General features: G+C 35.4%; 2 protein-coding genes and 4 long non-coding RNA genes across 10 annotated transcripts; 2 read left to right on the top strand and 4 right to left on the bottom strand.

The window, feature by feature from the left end:
- Positions 1–3949: 3949 nt before the first annotated feature.
- Positions 3950–5214, top strand: LOC135802759 (uncharacterized). The gene is made up of 3 exons (XR_010550618.1): positions 3950–4410; positions 4471–4783; positions 4839–5214. It is a non-coding gene; the product is annotated as an uncharacterized lncRNA (long non-coding RNA).
- Positions 5160–6074, bottom strand: LOC135802758 (uncharacterized). The gene is made up of 2 exons (XR_010550617.1): positions 5626–6074; positions 5160–5378 (listed from the first exon to the last, which is right to left on the bottom strand). It is a non-coding gene; the product is annotated as an uncharacterized lncRNA (long non-coding RNA).
- A 474-nt stretch (positions 6075–6548) lies between these two features.
- LOC135802752 (protein abrupt-like) lies at positions 6549–9770 on the top strand. Of its 4 annotated transcripts, none has more exons than XM_065316379.1 (3): positions 6549–6841; positions 6913–7871; positions 9155–9770. In XM_065316379.1, exons 2-3 carry the CDS (start codon positions 6923–6925, stop codon positions 9484–9486), a joined length of 1281 nt encoding a protein of 426 aa, XP_065172451.1. In that variant the 5' UTR covers positions 6549–6841; positions 6913–6922; the 3' UTR covers positions 9487–9770. The 4 variants fall into 4 exon arrangements, with proteins under 4 accessions (XP_065172451.1, XP_065172452.1, XP_065172454.1 ...); XM_065316380.1 differs by lacking the exon at positions 9155–9770 and adding an exon at positions 8442–8897; XM_065316382.1 differs by lacking the exon at positions 9155–9770 and adding an exon at positions 7940–8435.
- A 1565-nt stretch (positions 9771–11335) lies between these two features.
- On the bottom strand, positions 11336–12162 carry LOC135802753 (uncharacterized). Its single transcript, XR_010550616.1, has 2 exons — positions 11587–12162; positions 11336–11526 (listed from the first exon to the last, which is right to left on the bottom strand). It is a non-coding gene; the product is annotated as an uncharacterized lncRNA (long non-coding RNA).
- A 70-nt stretch (positions 12163–12232) lies between these two features.
- LOC135802750 (BRCA1-associated RING domain protein 1-like) lies at positions 12233–15484 on the bottom strand. 2 transcript variants are annotated; one of them, XR_010550615.1, is made up of 6 exons: positions 15307–15484; positions 14411–15113; positions 14158–14354; positions 13839–14086; positions 13244–13783; positions 12233–13032 (listed from the first exon to the last, which is right to left on the bottom strand). XR_010550615.1 is itself a non-coding variant. In XM_065316378.1 (5 exons), exons 1-5 carry the CDS (start codon positions 15384–15386, stop codon positions 13335–13337), a joined length of 1677 nt encoding a protein of 558 aa, XP_065172450.1. In that variant the 5' UTR covers positions 15387–15484; the 3' UTR covers positions 13169–13334. The 2 variants fall into 2 exon arrangements, 1 of the variants encoding a protein (XP_065172450.1); XM_065316378.1 differs by lacking the exon at positions 12233–13032 and having other exon boundaries at positions 13169–13783.
- A 1024-nt stretch (positions 15485–16508) lies between these two features.
- Positions 16509–16904, bottom strand: LOC135802749 (uncharacterized). The gene is made up of 2 exons (XR_010550614.1): positions 16766–16904; positions 16509–16707 (listed from the first exon to the last, which is right to left on the bottom strand). It is a non-coding gene; the product is annotated as an uncharacterized lncRNA (long non-coding RNA).
- Positions 16905–19540: the final 2636 nt, after the last annotated feature.

Here is a 19540-nt window from a genome sequence, read left to right as displayed (position 1 = left end):
ATTACTCCTATTGTTCATAATTAGCTGGGTACAGTTGATTGCACTTTTAAAACTACACCGATATATTGAATCGTATCGGAAGCATTGTTTAGTGTGCATGCAAAAATTTGCTGTTGAGGCACTCAATCGACCGTTGTATGTATGCAGGCTATTATGCTGTTGATACGTTGGCGCTGACAAATCACAGGTTTTCGAAAAAAGTACTGCAAGTGCGTATTGAATTCAGAATTTAGACGCTTCCACAGTGTATAATTTTATATTTATTTTATGACGATAATCGACTCGATGAAATGCTGTGTAAGACATTTTGTCTCAAACTTTAGAACGCGAATTTCCGTAGATTTCAAGTTGTCATTTTTGTTTTGGACGCATTACCATTTCATTAAGTTTCAAATCAGACAAAAGAATCACTTTAACACCAATAGATACAATAGAACTATTTCAACACCATATGGTATGATATTACACTCATATACACATACCCATATAACCATTATTATGTATGTTAATGAAAATGTATCTGGACAGTTTTCACGTGTATTTGCTATCCTATTGGTACAAATTAAGTTGAATGCACTTGCAGCTACCAATTCGGCCAATATTTTGACCTTGTTCTCGACCATATGTAATCTCCACTCTGATAATTAATCATTGTCACTACAATTTCACTTGATTTCGATCAATGACTGACTCCGCGAGCACGTACGCTAATGTAACGTGACTAACGTGTCGTTTCGCACTGGCTCCAATTAAATATGAGAAAAGAAACAGTTCAAGATTTAAGGCGGGATCAAAGGATGGAACTACTTAATCTGTTTGCATGCGTGTGGAACTTATTCGTCCATGAAGTTACGCATCATCATTTCCAATGTTGTAAAGGGAAGCTACACTGTTACTAAAATATGTGGAGAAAGGGTTGCGCGGTTATGCTAAAAACCACGCTAAGTAAATAAAAACAATAGGAGCGCATCGCTCCAAGAACCTAAAGGAGTCTCGTCAGATTATCTTCGCTCTCTACTATAAGTCCTGCATCGTACTCTACCACTCATTCTGTCTTCAATTTGTAGGGATTTTAATGCTGTTATAATTTCATCAATGACCAAGTTGAACAATGTCGGACTTAAGATGTCTTCTTGTATTCTTTCGGACACCGGTATTGTCTTAAACCCATTTTGCTGACCTAAGGTGGTAATATTTGTGTTTATATCACTAATTAACTCCATGATTCTAGCCTGTACTCTTCGTTTTTGTAGGACTTCCAGAATATATTTTGTTTGGATTCTTTCGAATGCCGAATATGTAAAGCGGCTTGTTGAATTCGTAGGCCCTTTTCGTAGAGCTGTCTTAGGGGCTGTCCATTAATCACGTGATCTTTTTTTTTTCATTTTTGGATCCTCCCCTTTGCGATAGTCGTGAGGGTTAAGATTACCCCACCCCCCACCCCCTGGCCTACCACGTATTTTAATCCCAACAAAAGAATAATAAAATTGCTTACATAATTATTATAAGATAATATTATTATCTTCTTAAATACAGATAAAACTATCATTTATTTAATTCATAACAAATTACCCTATATTTAATATTTACTTGCCCTCACCAGCAAACCCACCAGCAAGAAATGGAAAAATAAATAGATGTAAACTAATAGCAAGCTGCATAATAAAAAAGTAATATATTAAGCACTTGGGCCATGGCATGCAAATGCAGATGTTGAAGAATTTAGAAGGCACAGATGGTGAGAAAGTAGTTGCACTACGGGACAAAAAAATTAAAGTAAATGCTGAAAAGTAGTAGAATTTAGCAAAAGAGTACAAAAGTACCCTAAGTAAAGATGCGTTGGGAAATAACTGGCGGGCTACCATTGGCGACTGCAATTTATCGCCGGGTGGTCGGCGTGCGAGGTGCTCTCCGTTCCTGCCTGGCAACGGCGTTGTTAGCTTACTACACGCCGCTTTTCTCTTAGAAATCGTGCGTTTGACGAAAAAATAAATGTTAATGCGATATCTTACCCACCCTCCCCTGGTGATTTTTCGTGATTTTAACAAAACCCTCCCCTTCTCTTCATGCCCTCCTCACGCGATTAATGGACAATCCCTTACTGTAAAAATTTTATGGGCGTTATTTATACTTTGGCCGTTAACTTGTATTGCTGGTAATCGACTCCAGTAGTCTGGGTTGGTAAGGATTCTTTGTGTTGTCATTTGCGAGTGATTGGGTTTTGTATCTTGACGAATTTATCTGTGGGGACATGCAAAATTTCATGTTTAAATTTGGTGTAACGATGTATCAGATCGTGATCTAGTGCAGCATCTAGTTTTGGTGAGGTTTTAATCAATACTTCTTGAATAAAAAAAACAAGTCTGATTTTTATTAAACTGAAATATATAGGTACCTCCGGTTTGCCAGGGCCGAAACGATCGGGCCGAGGAATCCGGAGGAATAAACCAAAACAAACCAAAACTTTTAATCGGCGCGAAGGAATGCACTACGGTGCTAATACCTGCTGAGAAGCGGCATTCTGTTCATTTAGTTTATTACTTCTAATCGATTCTTTGCAAAGTATAAACATGTGTATTTCTGAGATAGATTCGTTAGTTTCAACGAAAAATCAACGAAAAATAATATGTATGAGAATACGTCAACGACATAATTCTGAAAGGTAAAATAATCTTTTGAGTAAATTATTATGTTAATAGAACTAAACATAAAAGCTAATACTTCTCATATTTATTCACTAGCGACCCGCCCCGGCTTCGCACGGTTGCAATACTGATACTAAATACACTACAGAAAAACTGTGATCGTGTGGTATAAAATATGGGCTATGTAATTAAAATCGATCCAGTAGTTTTGATTTATTCATTACTGCCCGTGGCCCGCACGCGTTAAATTTAAGAAAACAATCCCCCTTTCCCTATACCATGAAGATTCTGCTATCTTTGGAATATCTAAATTCATACACTACATTTTTACTTATTTACTTTTTACATTTTATAGTATAAAAGCTGCAGTAAAAATATCTAAATTTACCATTTAGAAACAAAAGATAATCAACAATCATAAAACAAAAGATACCTTATTCTATTCAGTTCTTTTTACTGAAATACCCTAATTTATATTCTCTTAAACCACTATCATATACAATTATTTATCGTAACTTACTTATAATTACTGATACGTTGTCGCGCTGAAAAGAACGTTTTTATTACCTGGTATTGCTATTTTCCCGCTGGAGAGCTCCGATATAATAAACGTGCCCGGATCGCTGCGAAATTCAAAGCGCTACAGAGAAAAACCGCGGCCGGCCGAAAATCGCTGAAAACGCTACGTCCGCAATTTTAAAAATCCGTTGCGTACTTCAAAGATTTAAGCATGTACAAAGGACAGAGACAGAGAAAGCGACTTTCCTTCTCCAAACAAAAACATCAACTTCAACCCACACGCACACGTCTGTAATCTTTATAATGAAGCATCGCGTAACAAAGAAAGTAGACGGCGATAATATCATATTAGAAACCTCAAAAATAACAGTACTTCTCCACTATTTAATGGATGTTATTATACATACAAACCTTCCTCTTGAATTACTCTATCTATTAAAAAAAACCGCATCAAAATCCGTTGCGTAGTTTCAAAGATTTAAGCTCACAAAGGGACCGGAAAAAAAAGCGACTTTACTTTATACTATGTAGTGAGTAGTGATGTATTCTAAAGAATTTCGGTTCGTGTCAAATCGTGTGCGGAAAAGAGTTTTCATTTTACTATTATGTTGTTTTTATCACGTATTGCAAAACCTGTTCAATTTTCTCTTAAATTAACGATTTCTCCTAGTTGTAAATGTTAGCTTTTTGTATTTGTTCCATAAATTAGATTATGGAGCATACACTGCTCTCTTCTGTCGAATAATATAAGCTAAACTTTGCGGACTTTGAGATGTTTCTCGGTAGAGTTTCGACGCGAGAATAATTCAAGTTTCTAAATTACATTGCTACGTAAAAAAACTAAATTTAAAAGAATAATAAACTGATTTATATAAATTCAATCTCGAATCTTTAGCGTACCCTAAATTTCTGAATGTAGTTTGAATAAATAATTGAATACGACGTTCTTACGTCTATTGCTATTGCCAACAGTTCATTAAAACTTTATTCACAAAGATATTGTAGGTTAAAGATTTTAGATTGAACTTAAATTAATCAATTCAATTTTATTCAACATATATTGAATCTTGAAATATTCTGGTTGGCGGAGAAAATACTCACGGCGAACTGTCATGTTCTCCTAACATACAAAACCGTCAGTTCGTGCCGTCAGCCCTGCGGTATAAGGTTGTGTAATCTGTGCACATAGGTTATAAACTACTGTCTGAGCACAACTAATATAAATGTTATAAATATATTTTAGTAGGTAAGTATTCCTATAACAGTAATTATAAGTGAAATAAAATGATTTAAGATTATGTTTCAGCGAGGACCGCGTTCAAAAGCTTATGTTGCAAAAGTACTGCTGGGCACAGCATTAGGGCTTCATTTTGGTATCTACTTTGTTAAGCCATTTCTTCTACCAAAGCCACCGCCTGCAGGACATAACGGGAATATATCCAATTCTCGCCAAAATTAACTAAGGTTTATTATGCATATTCGCAGACCCCGCGGCCTTACTGGAATCCAAATTGGTTTGGCAACTGTGCTAGGCATTGCAGGCGGTATCTACATTTGGCAGCCACTTTTTAAACAATTTACTGCTCCAGGTGACAACCAGTCAGTTAAGGGGACTACAGGTAGAATCTGACTGTCTTTGCTTACAATTTACAATATTCTATGATTTGGTTTTAGATAAGTAATTAAAATGTCTTACAAGAAATGGGTGGCTAGACAGAAAGGAAATCCACTCTTGCTTGGTGTTGCTGCACTTGGATTTATCACAGGCTCTCTACTTGTATACAGAGGTGTAATAAATCCATGGTTTAAGAAGAGAAGGCTGGAGGAAAATGAAAGATATGCACAAATTATTATTCAGAAGGATAAGGGCCGACAACAGCAAACTTAATGAATGTCCACTTCACCTTCTTTATAAATAGATTGCATTTATAGAAAAAATATTTGTTAGATTTTAATGTTTCATTGTTAAAATAAAATCAAACATGAAACACTGGATTGTTATCTAGATGTTTTTTTATTTAGCATTCTAATAAACATGGGTAATATGTAATCTATTCTAATTTATTACAGAAACACATATTTAATTACTTTTCTTCAACTTCTTTGGGGTATTTACCATTCCAGTAGGGCAGGTATTGCAGAACCGTTTTCCAGTCTGTTATGTAAATAACAAGGGTAGTTGCAGCAGTTCCATAACATGCAGCTGAACCAATACTGCAATACAGACATTTTTTTAAGTTATATTTTTGTTAACATAATCACTTATTTCATTCTTGTCATATCAGAGTGGTATTAACAACTTAGTTACTATGGGTGTCTCATGGACACAACATGTTTAAACTGAAAAGAAGTTTCAGGGGAGTTCAGTATTGATATAAGTGATTTTATGCAAGATATAATAATAAAGCCGAGATATTATATAATCAATAATTTCATGAGACAGAGCATACAAAATACATACAATTGGGAGAAGATTTCGACGTGCTTCTTCCCCAAAGACCGCAACAGACTCATAATGATGTTCTACAGATCGTCTTCGAAGATTATTAGAAGAAGTGATGTACCCCTACGTAGGTAGTTAAACGATACGCCGTCGTCGATGAGGTTATAAATTGGTGTCCTTGTCGCAACCCGTCGTTTCGCAGCAAATTGTTTCTCCGCGGCCTGATTGGCTGCGCGTCGATTCCACGCAATAAAATCAAATAAAAGGAGTTTCTAGCTACAATACCGCCACATAGAAATAAATAAATATGGGAAAATTTTACACTGATTTGAATACATTCAATCTTGAATCATTAGTATACAGTGTGAATTGGTCGCGTCATCCAGGGATTATAATCCGTACCGTAAAAAGAGCAGAATCAAAAGAAAACAAACCTTCTCAAATTGCGGTATCGATGTAGCAATATCTATTGTATTTAGTAAGCTTAATTGGTATAATTTAATGCGATAGTTTTTAAATACATTATTTAATAAATAAATTAATAATATTAATTTAAATTTTACGCGATAGAATTACAATTTTATTTAAGTTATACATGAAGTAAGGTAAGTTATACCAAATAAAATTAATTTAATTTGTTATAAATTAAAAATATATGGGGTAAAAGAAAAATTAATTCTTCATCCCATGGGTATAGTTACTTAAAATCACCAGTAGTTTAAGAAGAGCAGTCAAAATAAAAACTTTTGGCAGGGTTTCCCAAACTATGGGTCGCGGTCCACTGATGGATTGCGAGCGAATATTGAGTGGACTCTGCCTATAGAACAACACATTTATTCATATTGGTACCGGTTAAGTTTCTTAGAGGTGTGTCCCGAGTTTCTAAACTTGCATTAGATGAATCGTAGCACAATTTTGGGAACCACTGCTCTAGAGGATTCTTAAACCTAGGGAATTTTGTTAGGTTAAATTAGTGTTTACTTCAAAGTTATATTAGCGTTTTAGCTTCACCGGTCAACTCGAAGGGTCAACTGTTTTATATGTAGGGCATGTAGTGTATAATCTGGAATATACAAATCAGTGGTGAATACAGGCCCTAAGAGGTCTATGCTTTGGGTTTCATGTGACTGATATTTTCATTGTTTGTTATATACTGGGAAGAAGGAGGCCTTCATTCCAGAGCTCTAAAGGGCTTTGGGGCCCCACATTTTTACATAGTTCTTTTTGACAACAGGTAAATAATTTCTCAAATTGTATTTTTAAAAGTTGATATGCAAGTGTCAATAACAACAGAATTTATTTTAGAAACTTCAAAATGTGTACCTATGATCTCAAGTACAATGATTACTACACAAATGTCAGTGATGGTTTGCGATCAATGCTTGTAACTGCAGACATTGCTGATGTAACCCTGGCTGTTGAAGGAGAGCTTTTCAAGACACATCAAGTGGTTCTCTCTATATTCAGCCCATATTTTAGAGAACTATTTAGTTCAAATCCATGCAAACATCCAATTTTTTTTATGAAGGATGTGAAATGTCAAGTAATGAAAGACCTTCTAACTTTTATGTATGAAGGCAAAGTACAAATTGCTGAAGAAGAATTTTATGACTTTGTTGAAACTGCCAAGGCATTGAAAGTGAAGGGTTTGACTAACATGGCAGAACCCACCACTTTGTCAGAATTGGCAAGCAATTCTGCAAGTAAGTCATTGGGAAAACAATTAAATGAACACATTGGTAATAAGGAGCATGTAAATATGACGCACAGTTCAGATAACAGGCCGTCTTTGAAGCGCCCTCATGATTTGCCTGCCAGTTCTATAAATGAAGATGAAGCAGTCAGTCCCTATGTAAAAAAGAACAGGACTATTACCCAAGCACTGCCGACTTTGTCGGAAGTGAGCGTCCTACCCTTGCCTGTGCCGTCCACTAGTCGAACGGTAGATTCACCTGAACATGCGCCTCCCAACATTACTATTTCTGAAGAACCTGTAAATCTGCTTGAGATTCCAACGAAAGATCAGCAGAGTAACATTCGCAATAATGACGAGCAAAATCAGGCTGCATCCAGTACGATTGGGGATAACTCAGATGAAGTAAGATATTGCCAAGACACAATTGAATTGGACTCTGATGATGATAATTGTTATATCAAAACGGAGGATTATGCTACAATCAACTTGCAAGAAGATGACGATGATCTGCTCGATCCTACAGGAGATATGCCCCCAGATCAGATGATTGGGCAGGAAGGTGAACCAGGTGAGTGCCAAATAAATTTATAATTGTATCAATTGTATTGGTAGTGTAGTATTCTTACGTTGGTGTAGAGAATCTTTTGCAAATCAAATTACTTTTATGGTACAATAAATTAAAATATTGGATTTAATGGGATATATTTTGAGAAATTAGGAATACCATCTTCCAAAACAGTCTATATATAATTGCAAGCTGATCGCTTTATTTTAAACCGAGGTAAATCGTATTATTTAAAAGTTTGGAACAAAAACTCTTAACCATTTACTGACTTACACTAATGGATCAGTGCCAGATTAAAAAGTTAGATTGTGATCATTGTGAAATATAGTTTAATGGTAAGTAAATTATTTTGTTCGTTGTGTAAGCATTTTAAAATAACATAACATAACCAAATATGAGATTTATATTTTCGACTGAAGTAAATAATCGATTTCCAAAATTTAGCTAAAATGTGAAAATTGGTGGTGGTAGCCATGTGGGAGTACTTTTGGTAGCCGGTGGAGGTTAAATAGTTAAATAAATCGGTAAGTTAGGTATTTTTCACGCGTGCGGTGTTTTCTTTTTGTTTTGCAGTGGTTGTCACATTCTTGCGATCGCGAAAAGGTCGTTCAATCGTCGTGAACAACTACCGTTACTGCATCGGCGACCAGTCGAATTATTGGACAACGTGGCGATGCACGAGACGTCGGGTACATAATCAGGAAAACTGCCGGGCGGTGGTGTGTCTCACACGCGACTATCGTGTCGTCCTGAAGAATGCGCATAACCATGAAGCGCCTGGCACTGAGCATAACTTCCCCAGCGCCTTGGTCGTCCAGCAGCGCACTTGCCATGCTACTACTATGAATCGTCTTAATAGTTGGCGCTGCAATCTACAACGCGAGAAAGAACGGCAAACTTGAATTAGTGTAGTCATTAACTTTATTTGCAATCACGAATAAATGAATTGTAAAGAATTTTGCTTTTATTTCAAGATGCGTACATGTTTACAAAATGTATAGGAGTTATTGAATAAATAATAAAGATAAACTGTCACTGTCATTGCTTAGTTTAGGATGAGGGCAATCAGGCGCCAGCAAAAGCGTCGCTACATCGTGTTTCAATTACATGGGAAGGGAACGGAACGTTTCTGAGCTATAATCTTAATGCAAAATTTAAAAAAAATCTTAGATGATTTTTTGCTCGATTTTATATCCATTCGCTTCTTTCCTTTGTTTTTTTTTTAAGTTGGTTACGTATTCCGACTGTGTGGACGCGAACACTAATTATTATTATTTTTGTTGTAGTGTCCATTACGTTGTGCAGGTCGTACATCACGCAGAAGATCTGTGCCATTATTTGGGACGATTTTCGGTACATGCATAGAAAGACTTATAAAAGCTGGAGCAGCTGGCTATGCGGCAATGCAACGAGCAGGAAATGCAAAGCACGCCTTATTCTTACTTTTGATCGGCGAATGGTAGTCATTGACAGCCATACCCACGATAAGGGCAGGATCAAACGGATTGATTGTACAAACGTTCAGCGCACTTACTACACCATGTCCTATGCGAGTTGGAAAATCTCAAAGGGTCATTATCCCAGCAATCGGACGAAGCCATTACCATTAACTCATTAAATATGATTTAAGAAATGTTGTTTGTGTTTGTTCATTAATACCGTCTCTAAGAAAATATTTGTAGCTTGAATATAATATAATCAATATTATTTTGACATGAACTGCTCAGAATTTCAACAACCACACTTGTTACATTTCATAATTCGTCAAAACTTTATTAATTAGAAATGTGTATTATATTTTATTGTACGAGAATAAACGATATTATGCGAATTATAAATACTAAGAATACAAGAACTTAACTAAGTATGTAATTCATACAATAACAATCGTTTCAAACTTTACGCAAGATATTTCTCTGCTTGCCCTTAAGTTCAATTTCCAGGTAATCGCCTTCTGTTTTCGGATGGAACTTATATCGATCTGATGATAACTCTACCAGCTGATATTGTTGATCCAACGTACCAAAGTTGTACGGTAAACACCACTTAAAGACGTTACTTCCGCAGTTTTCATTTAAGTTGTTCCAACAGCCTTTATTGTAAGTCATTGCTGCTTCATACTCAAAAATAGGTTTATATTTTGATTCAACCATTGACGTATTCTTTCCTAATATAATTAGATTGATTGCAGCTAGAATTGCACATGCTATACCCAGCATGATTGTAACGATAGCACTCAAAACAATGTAGCTTATTCTAAGCCCAACATCTTTTCCATCTGACATTGCTTGTACAATGTATTCCAACTCGGTGGCTCCACAATAAAGATTCATTATAGCCACAAATATGTTCATGAAAATAAAATACTTCATATTTGTGGCACCAATACAGTTGTTTAAAAAGACACAATGGTGGTCCATGCGACATACGCACGTTTTGCATTTGCGGCAATGATAAGCTCTATCTGGTTTAATATGCTTACATTTGTAGCAGACTCTTTTTACTCCCTCGCGGGTTCGCATGTGTACGACGATTTTTCTTGTTTGGCACATATCGGCTATGATATCATCTTCCTCGTGCAAGTACGCTCTTAAAAGTTTTTGATATACCTCTTGAGGGATTTTGTATTTGTCTGGGACTTTCCATCCTCGATCACATACAGTTACGATAAATAAAAATAATGTAATGCAGTAGAAAATATGAAAAATTAGCAAGTAAACGACCTGCCTGCATGCAGTTGGCACACTGTTAAAGACAAATTCAATTACGTATGTGTAGTAACACAGTACAAAGGTAATACAAGTGCAAATGAACGGTAGTTGGTCGCACGACATTTTTTTTTGATTACGGAAAACGATGATATTTTATGACAAGGGAAAACAGTATTTTTACTGTCACGGCACCCCTGATTTAAATCAATATACATTTCAATCTATTAGGCAATATTATTTGGCACCTGATGAAATAACAGTCCGATGCGATTATAAATGAAAGATGACTAGTTGTAATGAAAAATATAATATAATCAAAAATTACCGCGATTTCAAAAATCCCTATATTTAAACATTATAATTTAAGGTTCTTTATATAAAAAAAATCATTTCTGCTTCCACCTTCAAAGTTCCAGTTTTTCCACTGTTTTGATATACAAAAAGTGGTGCACAAACACGGACCGTCAAGGCCGTGTCTATAGTACTTTAGTCACAGGATGTAGCTTGTAGCTGCGCACCTGCCTACGCTGCAGCACTTGACCATGTGAAATGCCATGCAGTGCGAGACAAGCAAGTCAAAACAGGCTGCTGATTGGGTTTAAAGTAGGCACTGCTGCTGCTCGTGTCGGCGCGGCACACACAATGCATTTCTCAGTAGTATGCGAATGAATTTTGAAAATTTATAATACAAAATCAACATCAATATCAACACCTCAACGTGGAACTAGAGTGGAAGTAGAAAAAGTAGCGTAAGCATCACGTGGCGAAACGTATTCAATTTATTTCCTACTATTCAATTTAATACAATTAATCTTTACATTTGGGACGGTTTTCTGCTCTCAATTCCTTCGCAACGCTCCAAGACACCTATTTTCCAGGCTTCAAATCTGCCTTTATTACCATACCTTCTCTTCTCTTTTGACGAAGCAATGTTAAATGAAGAACGTCTGCATTGGGAGAAAGGCATTAAAGAAGAGATATTGTCATTAATAAAAACTAATACATACGTCAAGGGAGATCCCAAGGGACAAATAAGCAGTAGTCTCAAAGCAATATTTCAAAGAAAGCAAAATTATGCTAAAAAAAAATGGTTGTTTGTAAAGTAGGTTTACGATCGAGATGTTTACGTGATAACGTCTTATTGGTGATATAAGTTTTGTTTGTTGCAATTGTTGTAACACTTCACTTGCACTTCACATTTTGTTTTACTGTTAGGCTCCCCGCACACTACAAACTTTTTATCGGCCGATAAAACATTCAACGTAAACTTAACCGCACGAGAAAATCTCCATTCGTTTGTATGCCGCTAGAGTGAGAGAGACGGAAGATCGGTCAACTCACTCGAACGCTATGACTGGCACGGAATGACTGGCAGCGCTCGAGATGAGACGGGAGATCGGTCCGTCTCTCTCTGGTTATAACGAGAGGGGGGTCGGAATGACTGGCAGCGCTCGAGATGAGACGGGAGATCGGTCCGTCTCTCTCTCGTTATAACGAGAGGGGGGTATACCTGCGATCGACCTCGCTCGTGACACAGTGTCTGAACAGTAACCCAATAAAACGATTTTAAAGACGTTATCACGTCAAAAGTGTTAATATATATTAGAGAATAAAATGCTTTATTCTGATGTTTGTACTCGATATAAAAGTACTCCATTCTTTCCGCTAAATGCCCAACAGCCTCCGAGTAATTAAAATGTTAACTCGATTCCTACTCTGACCACAAGTTTCCAGCAGAACTTTAGAAAAAATACAGGCGATATAGGCGCCTACATAAATCTTTGTATTGTTTAAAGTAGGTTACCCGGCAGTGGAACAAACGTTTTTCTGTAAACCCAAAGGATATAGCCAACCTGGTCACAGTATATTGGGGAGGCGAAGAACTAGGCGTACTAGCGTTCTCGGCCAGCGACTACGCGGGCGATCTGTATACTCGTCGATCCAGCAGCGGGTATTTAATTAAATTCAATGGTGGCTGAGTGTCGTGGATGTTCCAGAGGAAACATCTCGTGGTGTACCGTCCCTTGTACCAGTTTTCGCGTCATTAAAAGTATTCTTCTCCTATTTATCCCACGCAAGCTCCCTGCATTTTCGCATCAATTTGTGTCATCTAATGTTCATTTATCGGATGTGGGAATACTTCGATCGCATCAGTTTTTGAAAAACCTCACTGTATACCATTCTCACTCACGCTATACCTCAAAAATTAGACACTTTCTCAGCTTTAAAGTAAGACCCGCACTTGTTACCCGCGCTAGTACTTTTTGTTTTGTGGTTCACGGTCCTTTAACTCGCCAAAACCAACACTCGTAAAGTGCGTTTTTAAGCCGTAAACGTAGACATAGATGAACTTAATAACAATCACCATCATTTAATAAAGGAAGCAGGCCAACAAGGCCATATTATTATGATAACCCCTTCCGCAGTGAAGACAACGGCATAAAAAAGTCAAACTGGAAAAAATCCATGATTAATTACAGGAAATTTTCAGGGTATTAAATAACAGCAAATTAGCAAATCAAACGGTATCGATGTTTTTTTGGTTAAAAGTTGAATTAATGTTTGGTAGTTTTAATTTGGGGCAAAAAATTGGAGTATCACTTTATATTTTATATAATTCATAAAGTATAAAACCGGATATTTAACTGAGCTCACTAAACTTACGCTAGACAAACACAATCTATTAAATTCAACTTTTTAACGTTTGTCTAAATCAGAACTCAAATCAAATCTCCATTTTCTTTCAAACTCTACTTTAGTTCCATGCAATTTCAAAATTCCACATGGATTCTAATAACTGACTAGCACTCACATGACGTAAATCTGTCATTTTATATAACAAGCAAGGTGCGGACTTTTCATCATAAACTATGTAATGAGCACAATTCCTCAAAATATCAGATGATTTGGCATGGAAAGGAATTGATTTTATACGTGCAAATGCGACAGTTGATTCGCTAGGTGCACGTTTTAAAATCTTTCCACCTGCAATCTCAATCAGTCCTTGAATTTGTTCTTTGCTAAATGCAACACCCTTTACGTGAATGGTTGTTATTTGAGTTACTATATAAAAGTTCATCCCGTCCAACAATCTGGGAAGTCGATGGAGTCGGTTTTTCAAAGATCGTTTGAACCCTGCATGCAGAGCGTCAGGAATTAAATGTAGCCAAGCCATATCAGTGCATTTGATAAATCTTGATAAATCTACAAATACATATGTTCATAGCACACTTTGTTAAACCCGTAATAGCTTTCAAACCTGTTGATTTAATTATTGGCACAGCTTTCAACAATGCCATCAGAACTTTTGGGCAAAACAAATTTTGTGCATGTTTCACATTAATGGTAAGATGTTCCATTTGATTTGTAACAGTCAGCTTTTCAAGAAGTTGCATTTCAGCACGCCCCGTTGCCTTGGGTCCACATTTGGATGAATCGCAGTTAAAAACAAGAGTATTACCTCCTTTTAAGGACCTTTTTGCACTCTTCGAACTTGCATATGTGTCGCTAAATATAAATAAACAAACATCTATCATTACAAATACTCAATTCTAAAAAAATAAATTCAATAAATATACCTAGGGGTTCGTCCAGCAAGATCAGGCGCATCAGGATCAGCCCCGTAATTAATCAAACTATTAATTAAAGATTGAAGCTTTAGCTCAGTTGCCAGATGTAAAGGAGTGATGTAATTTGTTGCAGGAATATTTACTAAGCAACCAGCCCTCAATAAAAGTTGAGTGCAACATTCATCTTTGCTTTGTATTGCTTCATGCTAAACTCAAAGTTATATGTTGTTATAATGAGTGCAACTGATATAATATAACTTACAAGTGGTGTCCAATTACCCCAATCAACACAATTTACATCCATCCCACTGTCAATTAGCTGGTGAACCAACTCTGCATTTGCTTTTTTACATGCTAAATGCAATTGTGTTTCACCCTTTGCATTCCTTTTAAGCTTATCTTTGCATAATTGTACATTCTGGAATTCTGAATCAACCTGTGGCAATGGTGCAAGATTATTGTCACTTATTTGCAATGAAAGCATATTTTCAGAATTACTTAATGGGTCATTTGAATGAGTTGAATCTGTACTCATACTTTTTAATTTTTTTGCTGAATCCATTTGTTTTAATGATCTCTTTTTGCTTTTTTTAGATACTGACTTTACTTGATTTTCTTCAACATCAATAATGTTTGTTTCTTCACTGCAATTACCAACTTGATTCATAAGTTGTAGAACCTGAGAAATCTGTTCATAAGCAAGTGCATTTGCATTATTTGAATCAAGTTCCAGCATATATCTGCTGGTATCACTCTTATCTTTATTTACGGGATATGTTTTGTCAAGGTTGCCAATTTCTTTCATTATAGATGATACAAATGTGTTTCCACGATCAATGTTCATTGCTGTATAAAGTGTATTGCAGTTTGGGCAATGCTGTTTGCCTTGTATAACAAGACATTTAGTGCAGAATATATGACGACATGTCTTCAACAATATGGGTATTTGAATATCTTGAGTTTGACTGAAAAATGAAGCATATATTAGCATACATTACATATTAGGTTTCACACATTGGCATTTCATTAAGTTTATAAAATGTTAAATGCATGAAACAGTCATACCACTGTAACACCCTATCAGATGTTACCATGGAATTATTTCCATTAAAAACAAGTGGATACATTAACAACATAAAACTAAAATGAAATGTTTACCATTTTACACAAGAGTAGGAATTCTTCAGTTTATTAAATTCCTTGGTGAAGTCAATCTTTAGCTCTTTTAATTGATCCATGATTCACAAATGAATGATACTAAATTACAGGCATATAAACATGCTAGGTAAACATGTGGTAAACACAGATTTCCCGCTTCGAACTCTCTTGTGTAGCTACACGCTACTATGCAACAAGTTGCTGCACCATCTATAAATTATATAAAAACGTACATACGAGTACATGCATACCTATATAGATGTCGCTACTAAATTTGATTGCAATTCTTCGAGAAGGGAGAACTGGATGGATGGACAACATTTAAAATAATATAATAAATCACAATAAAAAAGACATATATAAACATTATTAAGACATATAATCAATTTTATCGTCATTTTAAAATATGAAAAGTAACAAAGTGTTTTTGTATTTATGATACAAACCATACAAACTCGATGTTTAGCTAATCTGTTTGGATGCACAATACGTTGCTACAAAAATTTTCTCTCTCTATTCCGTTGCCCGTATGGCAAATCCCAAAGGTGAAGAGACCTTCTCTCGCGACAAGTAACGTATGTATGGTTATCGGAGTGCTCAGAGGTATACGAGTATCATACTCGGAGTATGTCACGAGCGAAATAAACCGCGGACCATCTGAAAGGTAGGATACGACCGTAACACTCGATTGCTACCCTACTGTTTAAACTTGCACTTCATTTTTAATTATGACTTTATTGCGCATAGAATTAGTTTAAACTAAAGCTATAAGGCTTTTTCTTAAATATTCTGCGAGAAAATAGTTCATTCTTTATGGGGAAAGATCCAAAGTGTCGAAAGCCGGAGTTTCGCCGGTGAGGGCATCGTCAGGATTATTAAAACGGCACTTCAAAGACTCACCGGCGAAACAATTGTAGATTCTAATCAAATCCAGTGCAAATAGACTAAATAACGCTCTCAGTGAAAGTTCATTTGTATGAAAAAAATTATAAAATCATAGAATAAGTATTTCAGTGTGCAGGTACCTATATTTTTATGAAATTCATTTATTGATTTTGATATTTAATTAATTTAATTAAATTAAATGTTTAATTTGAAGATTAAGAAAATATTATATATAAAATCATTGCAAATTTAGGAACGTAGATATTCGCAAACAAAATATAACTTTTGTGTACAAATAAAATCATTCCATTCACGTCTTTTCTTTCCTACATACCAAAGACCGACGCAATTTTCACATACATTTGTTTCGTCGCACCAATTATTGGGACCATGGGAATGCCAGTTTGTGTACTTTAGTGGTCGGCCGGTGGATTGCCAAACGAAATGGCCCTCGTAACCAAGATCAGATGCGCCCACCCAGTAATTAGCCGTTTTAGGACCTAAAAGATGATCCAGCTGTTGTGCACGTGATTTGTGCAATAATATTTTTCAAGAAATATAAAAATTGATTTACCCATTTTGCGTAAGTGGCGTCCCAAACATAAGTCTTGTTCTCGCGTTTCGATTGATGCTAAAAACATATTATGATGTCGGCAAAATTCTGATGCTCTAAAGTAGTTTGTCCGAAAAAATGTACCGAGATAATATTTCTTTTTACCACATTTCATCAATAAGTTATCGGTAAAATTGAAATTATTAGTGAACTCAATCACAAGATTTATAGATTCTGAAACATTTAGTTAATGTTACAAATTATGTAATTTTTTGTCTACGAAATTACCGTCATCCGAATCATTATGCTGTGATTGTATTTCCGCAATACATATGACAAGGAAAACACTTATAAATTTAACAAACCACATGTTGATTACTCAGAGAGCTTCTTCCAAATAAGCTACAAAGTCCGAGGATTAAATTTAATGTATACTATAGATTGTGTGGGTTAAAGATCACATCAAAATTGCTAAAAATGTTTACATTGGATTAAACATATTTAGTTTCAATCTTAACGTCGTAAAAAAAGTAAAAGGAAAACAAATGTTATTATCTCTACGCACAGTGCGAGCGCTGAACACATTTGAATTTTAGTACTTATTGATTAGAAGATTCAGCTCTTAACATGCTAGAATTGACATGACGGAAAATTGGCGTATTTCGCGTTTGATGACTTTTTTGATTTTGACCGTGAACTTACTAGAAACATACTCGTATTAATTAAGAGAGAATTTCAAAGTATTTCAGTATTGGCGAGGTTTTCTTCATTATTTCTTGAATAGAATGCATAAGTTTGTTTTCAATAAAACAGAAATATCTAAGTAAGAAAATACTAAATGCATAGCACCAAGAAACATATTATATTGAAGAGAAACTCCTCCTTGTATGCACATAATGGTCTTTTAACGCTTAACCTTTTAGGTGAAATCACTTATGTCAGAGAATCATGTGTCTAGCGTTTTAAACGAATGAAGTTTATTCAATGAACCAACAATTTATTCAGCAAATATTTACGCCCCAATACTATTTATCCGCCAAATATACCTACTAAAGGTGTCGTTTGTCAAAGAGACTACCACCTACCAAATTTTATTTTATTTTTGTCCAAGCAATTAAAGTAGATTGAAATGCAACAATAATAAGTTATTGATGAGAATTTTAACAGTACGTTATAAGTTAATTCTTGCAACCGTTAAAGATTGTTTAATGTATGTTATGATAAGATATGCTTTTTATATTTTGTTATTATTTTGCCTAAAGATTATAGTAAGTCAAGGTCCAGAAATTAAAATACCTAACTTAAACTAATATAAAAATTAAATATAAACATTTAAAAATGTACTAATAGACTAATAGTTGTAATCTGTATATTGACCAATATAAGAACAAATTTTGAAGGTAATAAATCTGCCTGATGATGCCACAGTGCAGTGAAACATGTTGCAGTGTTCAATAAAGTTTGTGATACCTTCAAGATTTATTCCTTTATTTGACGCTAATTATGAAGTTTCATCACGTACCTAAGTGTCTCAATAATACAATACTTAATATGTACTATATACGATTATTAGTGCAAATTTTGTAGAGGTAGAAAGAACAAATAAAAAGTAAAAGCAATGGTGTGGTTTCCACTTTAGTAGCAATAGTGTTGCTCTACCTTTAACCATCCGGTATTGTCTAGTGGCTAGAGGTTTTCTAATTGTTCTAATTAAGACCGGGCTCCTTATAATTTTATGTAATTATATGATCCTATGTTTCAATTTCCTTCAACACCATATTTCGGTCAAATTATGTTGTTATCAACGCGATTAACACGAGTGAATTTCCGCAATTGTTTGCTCGGGGGCTGTTAGCCGGTAAAGAACAATCAGAAACCTATCTATTTCTAGTTCTGCCTTTATTTTAATGCATCGCTGCAAGATGAATGATACTATTCGAGCAAAACTATATGTGGTTCTCGGCGGTTGAAGCTTCGAATATAGGAGGGGTGTGATTTTTTGATCTTTGAAATTCGGAGAAATACTGAATATATTAATTATACTGTATTGAGTACCTACAAGTATATTGAACCTGACATTACATTTTTCATTTTAACCATGAGCGGCTCAGTTGTCATCACGGTCGATTATGGGGTGAAAGATCAGAGACAGTTAACATCTGCCTATACGGCAACTGATGGTAAATGTTAGGTACCTACTACGCCCTTTGTTAATCTTATTAAATATCACCGCAATAATAACACATAATAAGAACAACCAAAACGGTAGGTGGTTGCAATAGGTACTCAATCGTTTCAGTCAACTTTTCATTCAAATCAGGTCTACGATCGTATTGTATGATAAAGATTCGAGATTGAAAGCACTGAAGTCACCTTGAAACATTAAACTCATATTTGTTTTTGTCGCGGCGAATCAGCGCGCCGCGAATGTGATCAGACGGAGCAACGACTCGTGACGAAAAGGCGGGCATATTAGTTAATTCCCTGCATCTTATTGGTTATTTCACATTAACTCTTTGTTCAGTCAACATGCAGATTTTGGTACAATTAAGTATTTTTCTCGCAATATTTATAGTTGGAATTTATTCTGATAATTCTAATGATGGTAAATATATATTTCTTAAATGTCTTAACTAAGTTTAAATATTTGCATTATGTTTCAGAGTCTGTAGACATTGTAATTCAGGTCTCAACAAACGTCAGTTTTACTGACAAATTATTAATGCAATGTGGTGAAAAACGATATTACCTCGGTACTTTTTTCAAGACCAACTACTTTAAAGCATCTGAATTTTG

The sequence above is a fragment of the Atheta coriaria genome, unplaced genomic scaffold (assembly GCF_025399875.1).
Source record: "Atheta coriaria isolate IRGN ID8LTWV9N9 unplaced genomic scaffold, Caltech_Dcor_3.1 hic_scaffold_50_pilon, whole genome shotgun sequence".
In the NCBI taxonomy this organism is placed as follows: domain Eukaryota; kingdom Metazoa; phylum Arthropoda; class Insecta; order Coleoptera; family Staphylinidae; genus Dalotia; species Dalotia coriaria.
Note: the sequence above shows the minus strand (reverse complement) of the source record. Positions and strands in the feature narration are given on the sequence as shown.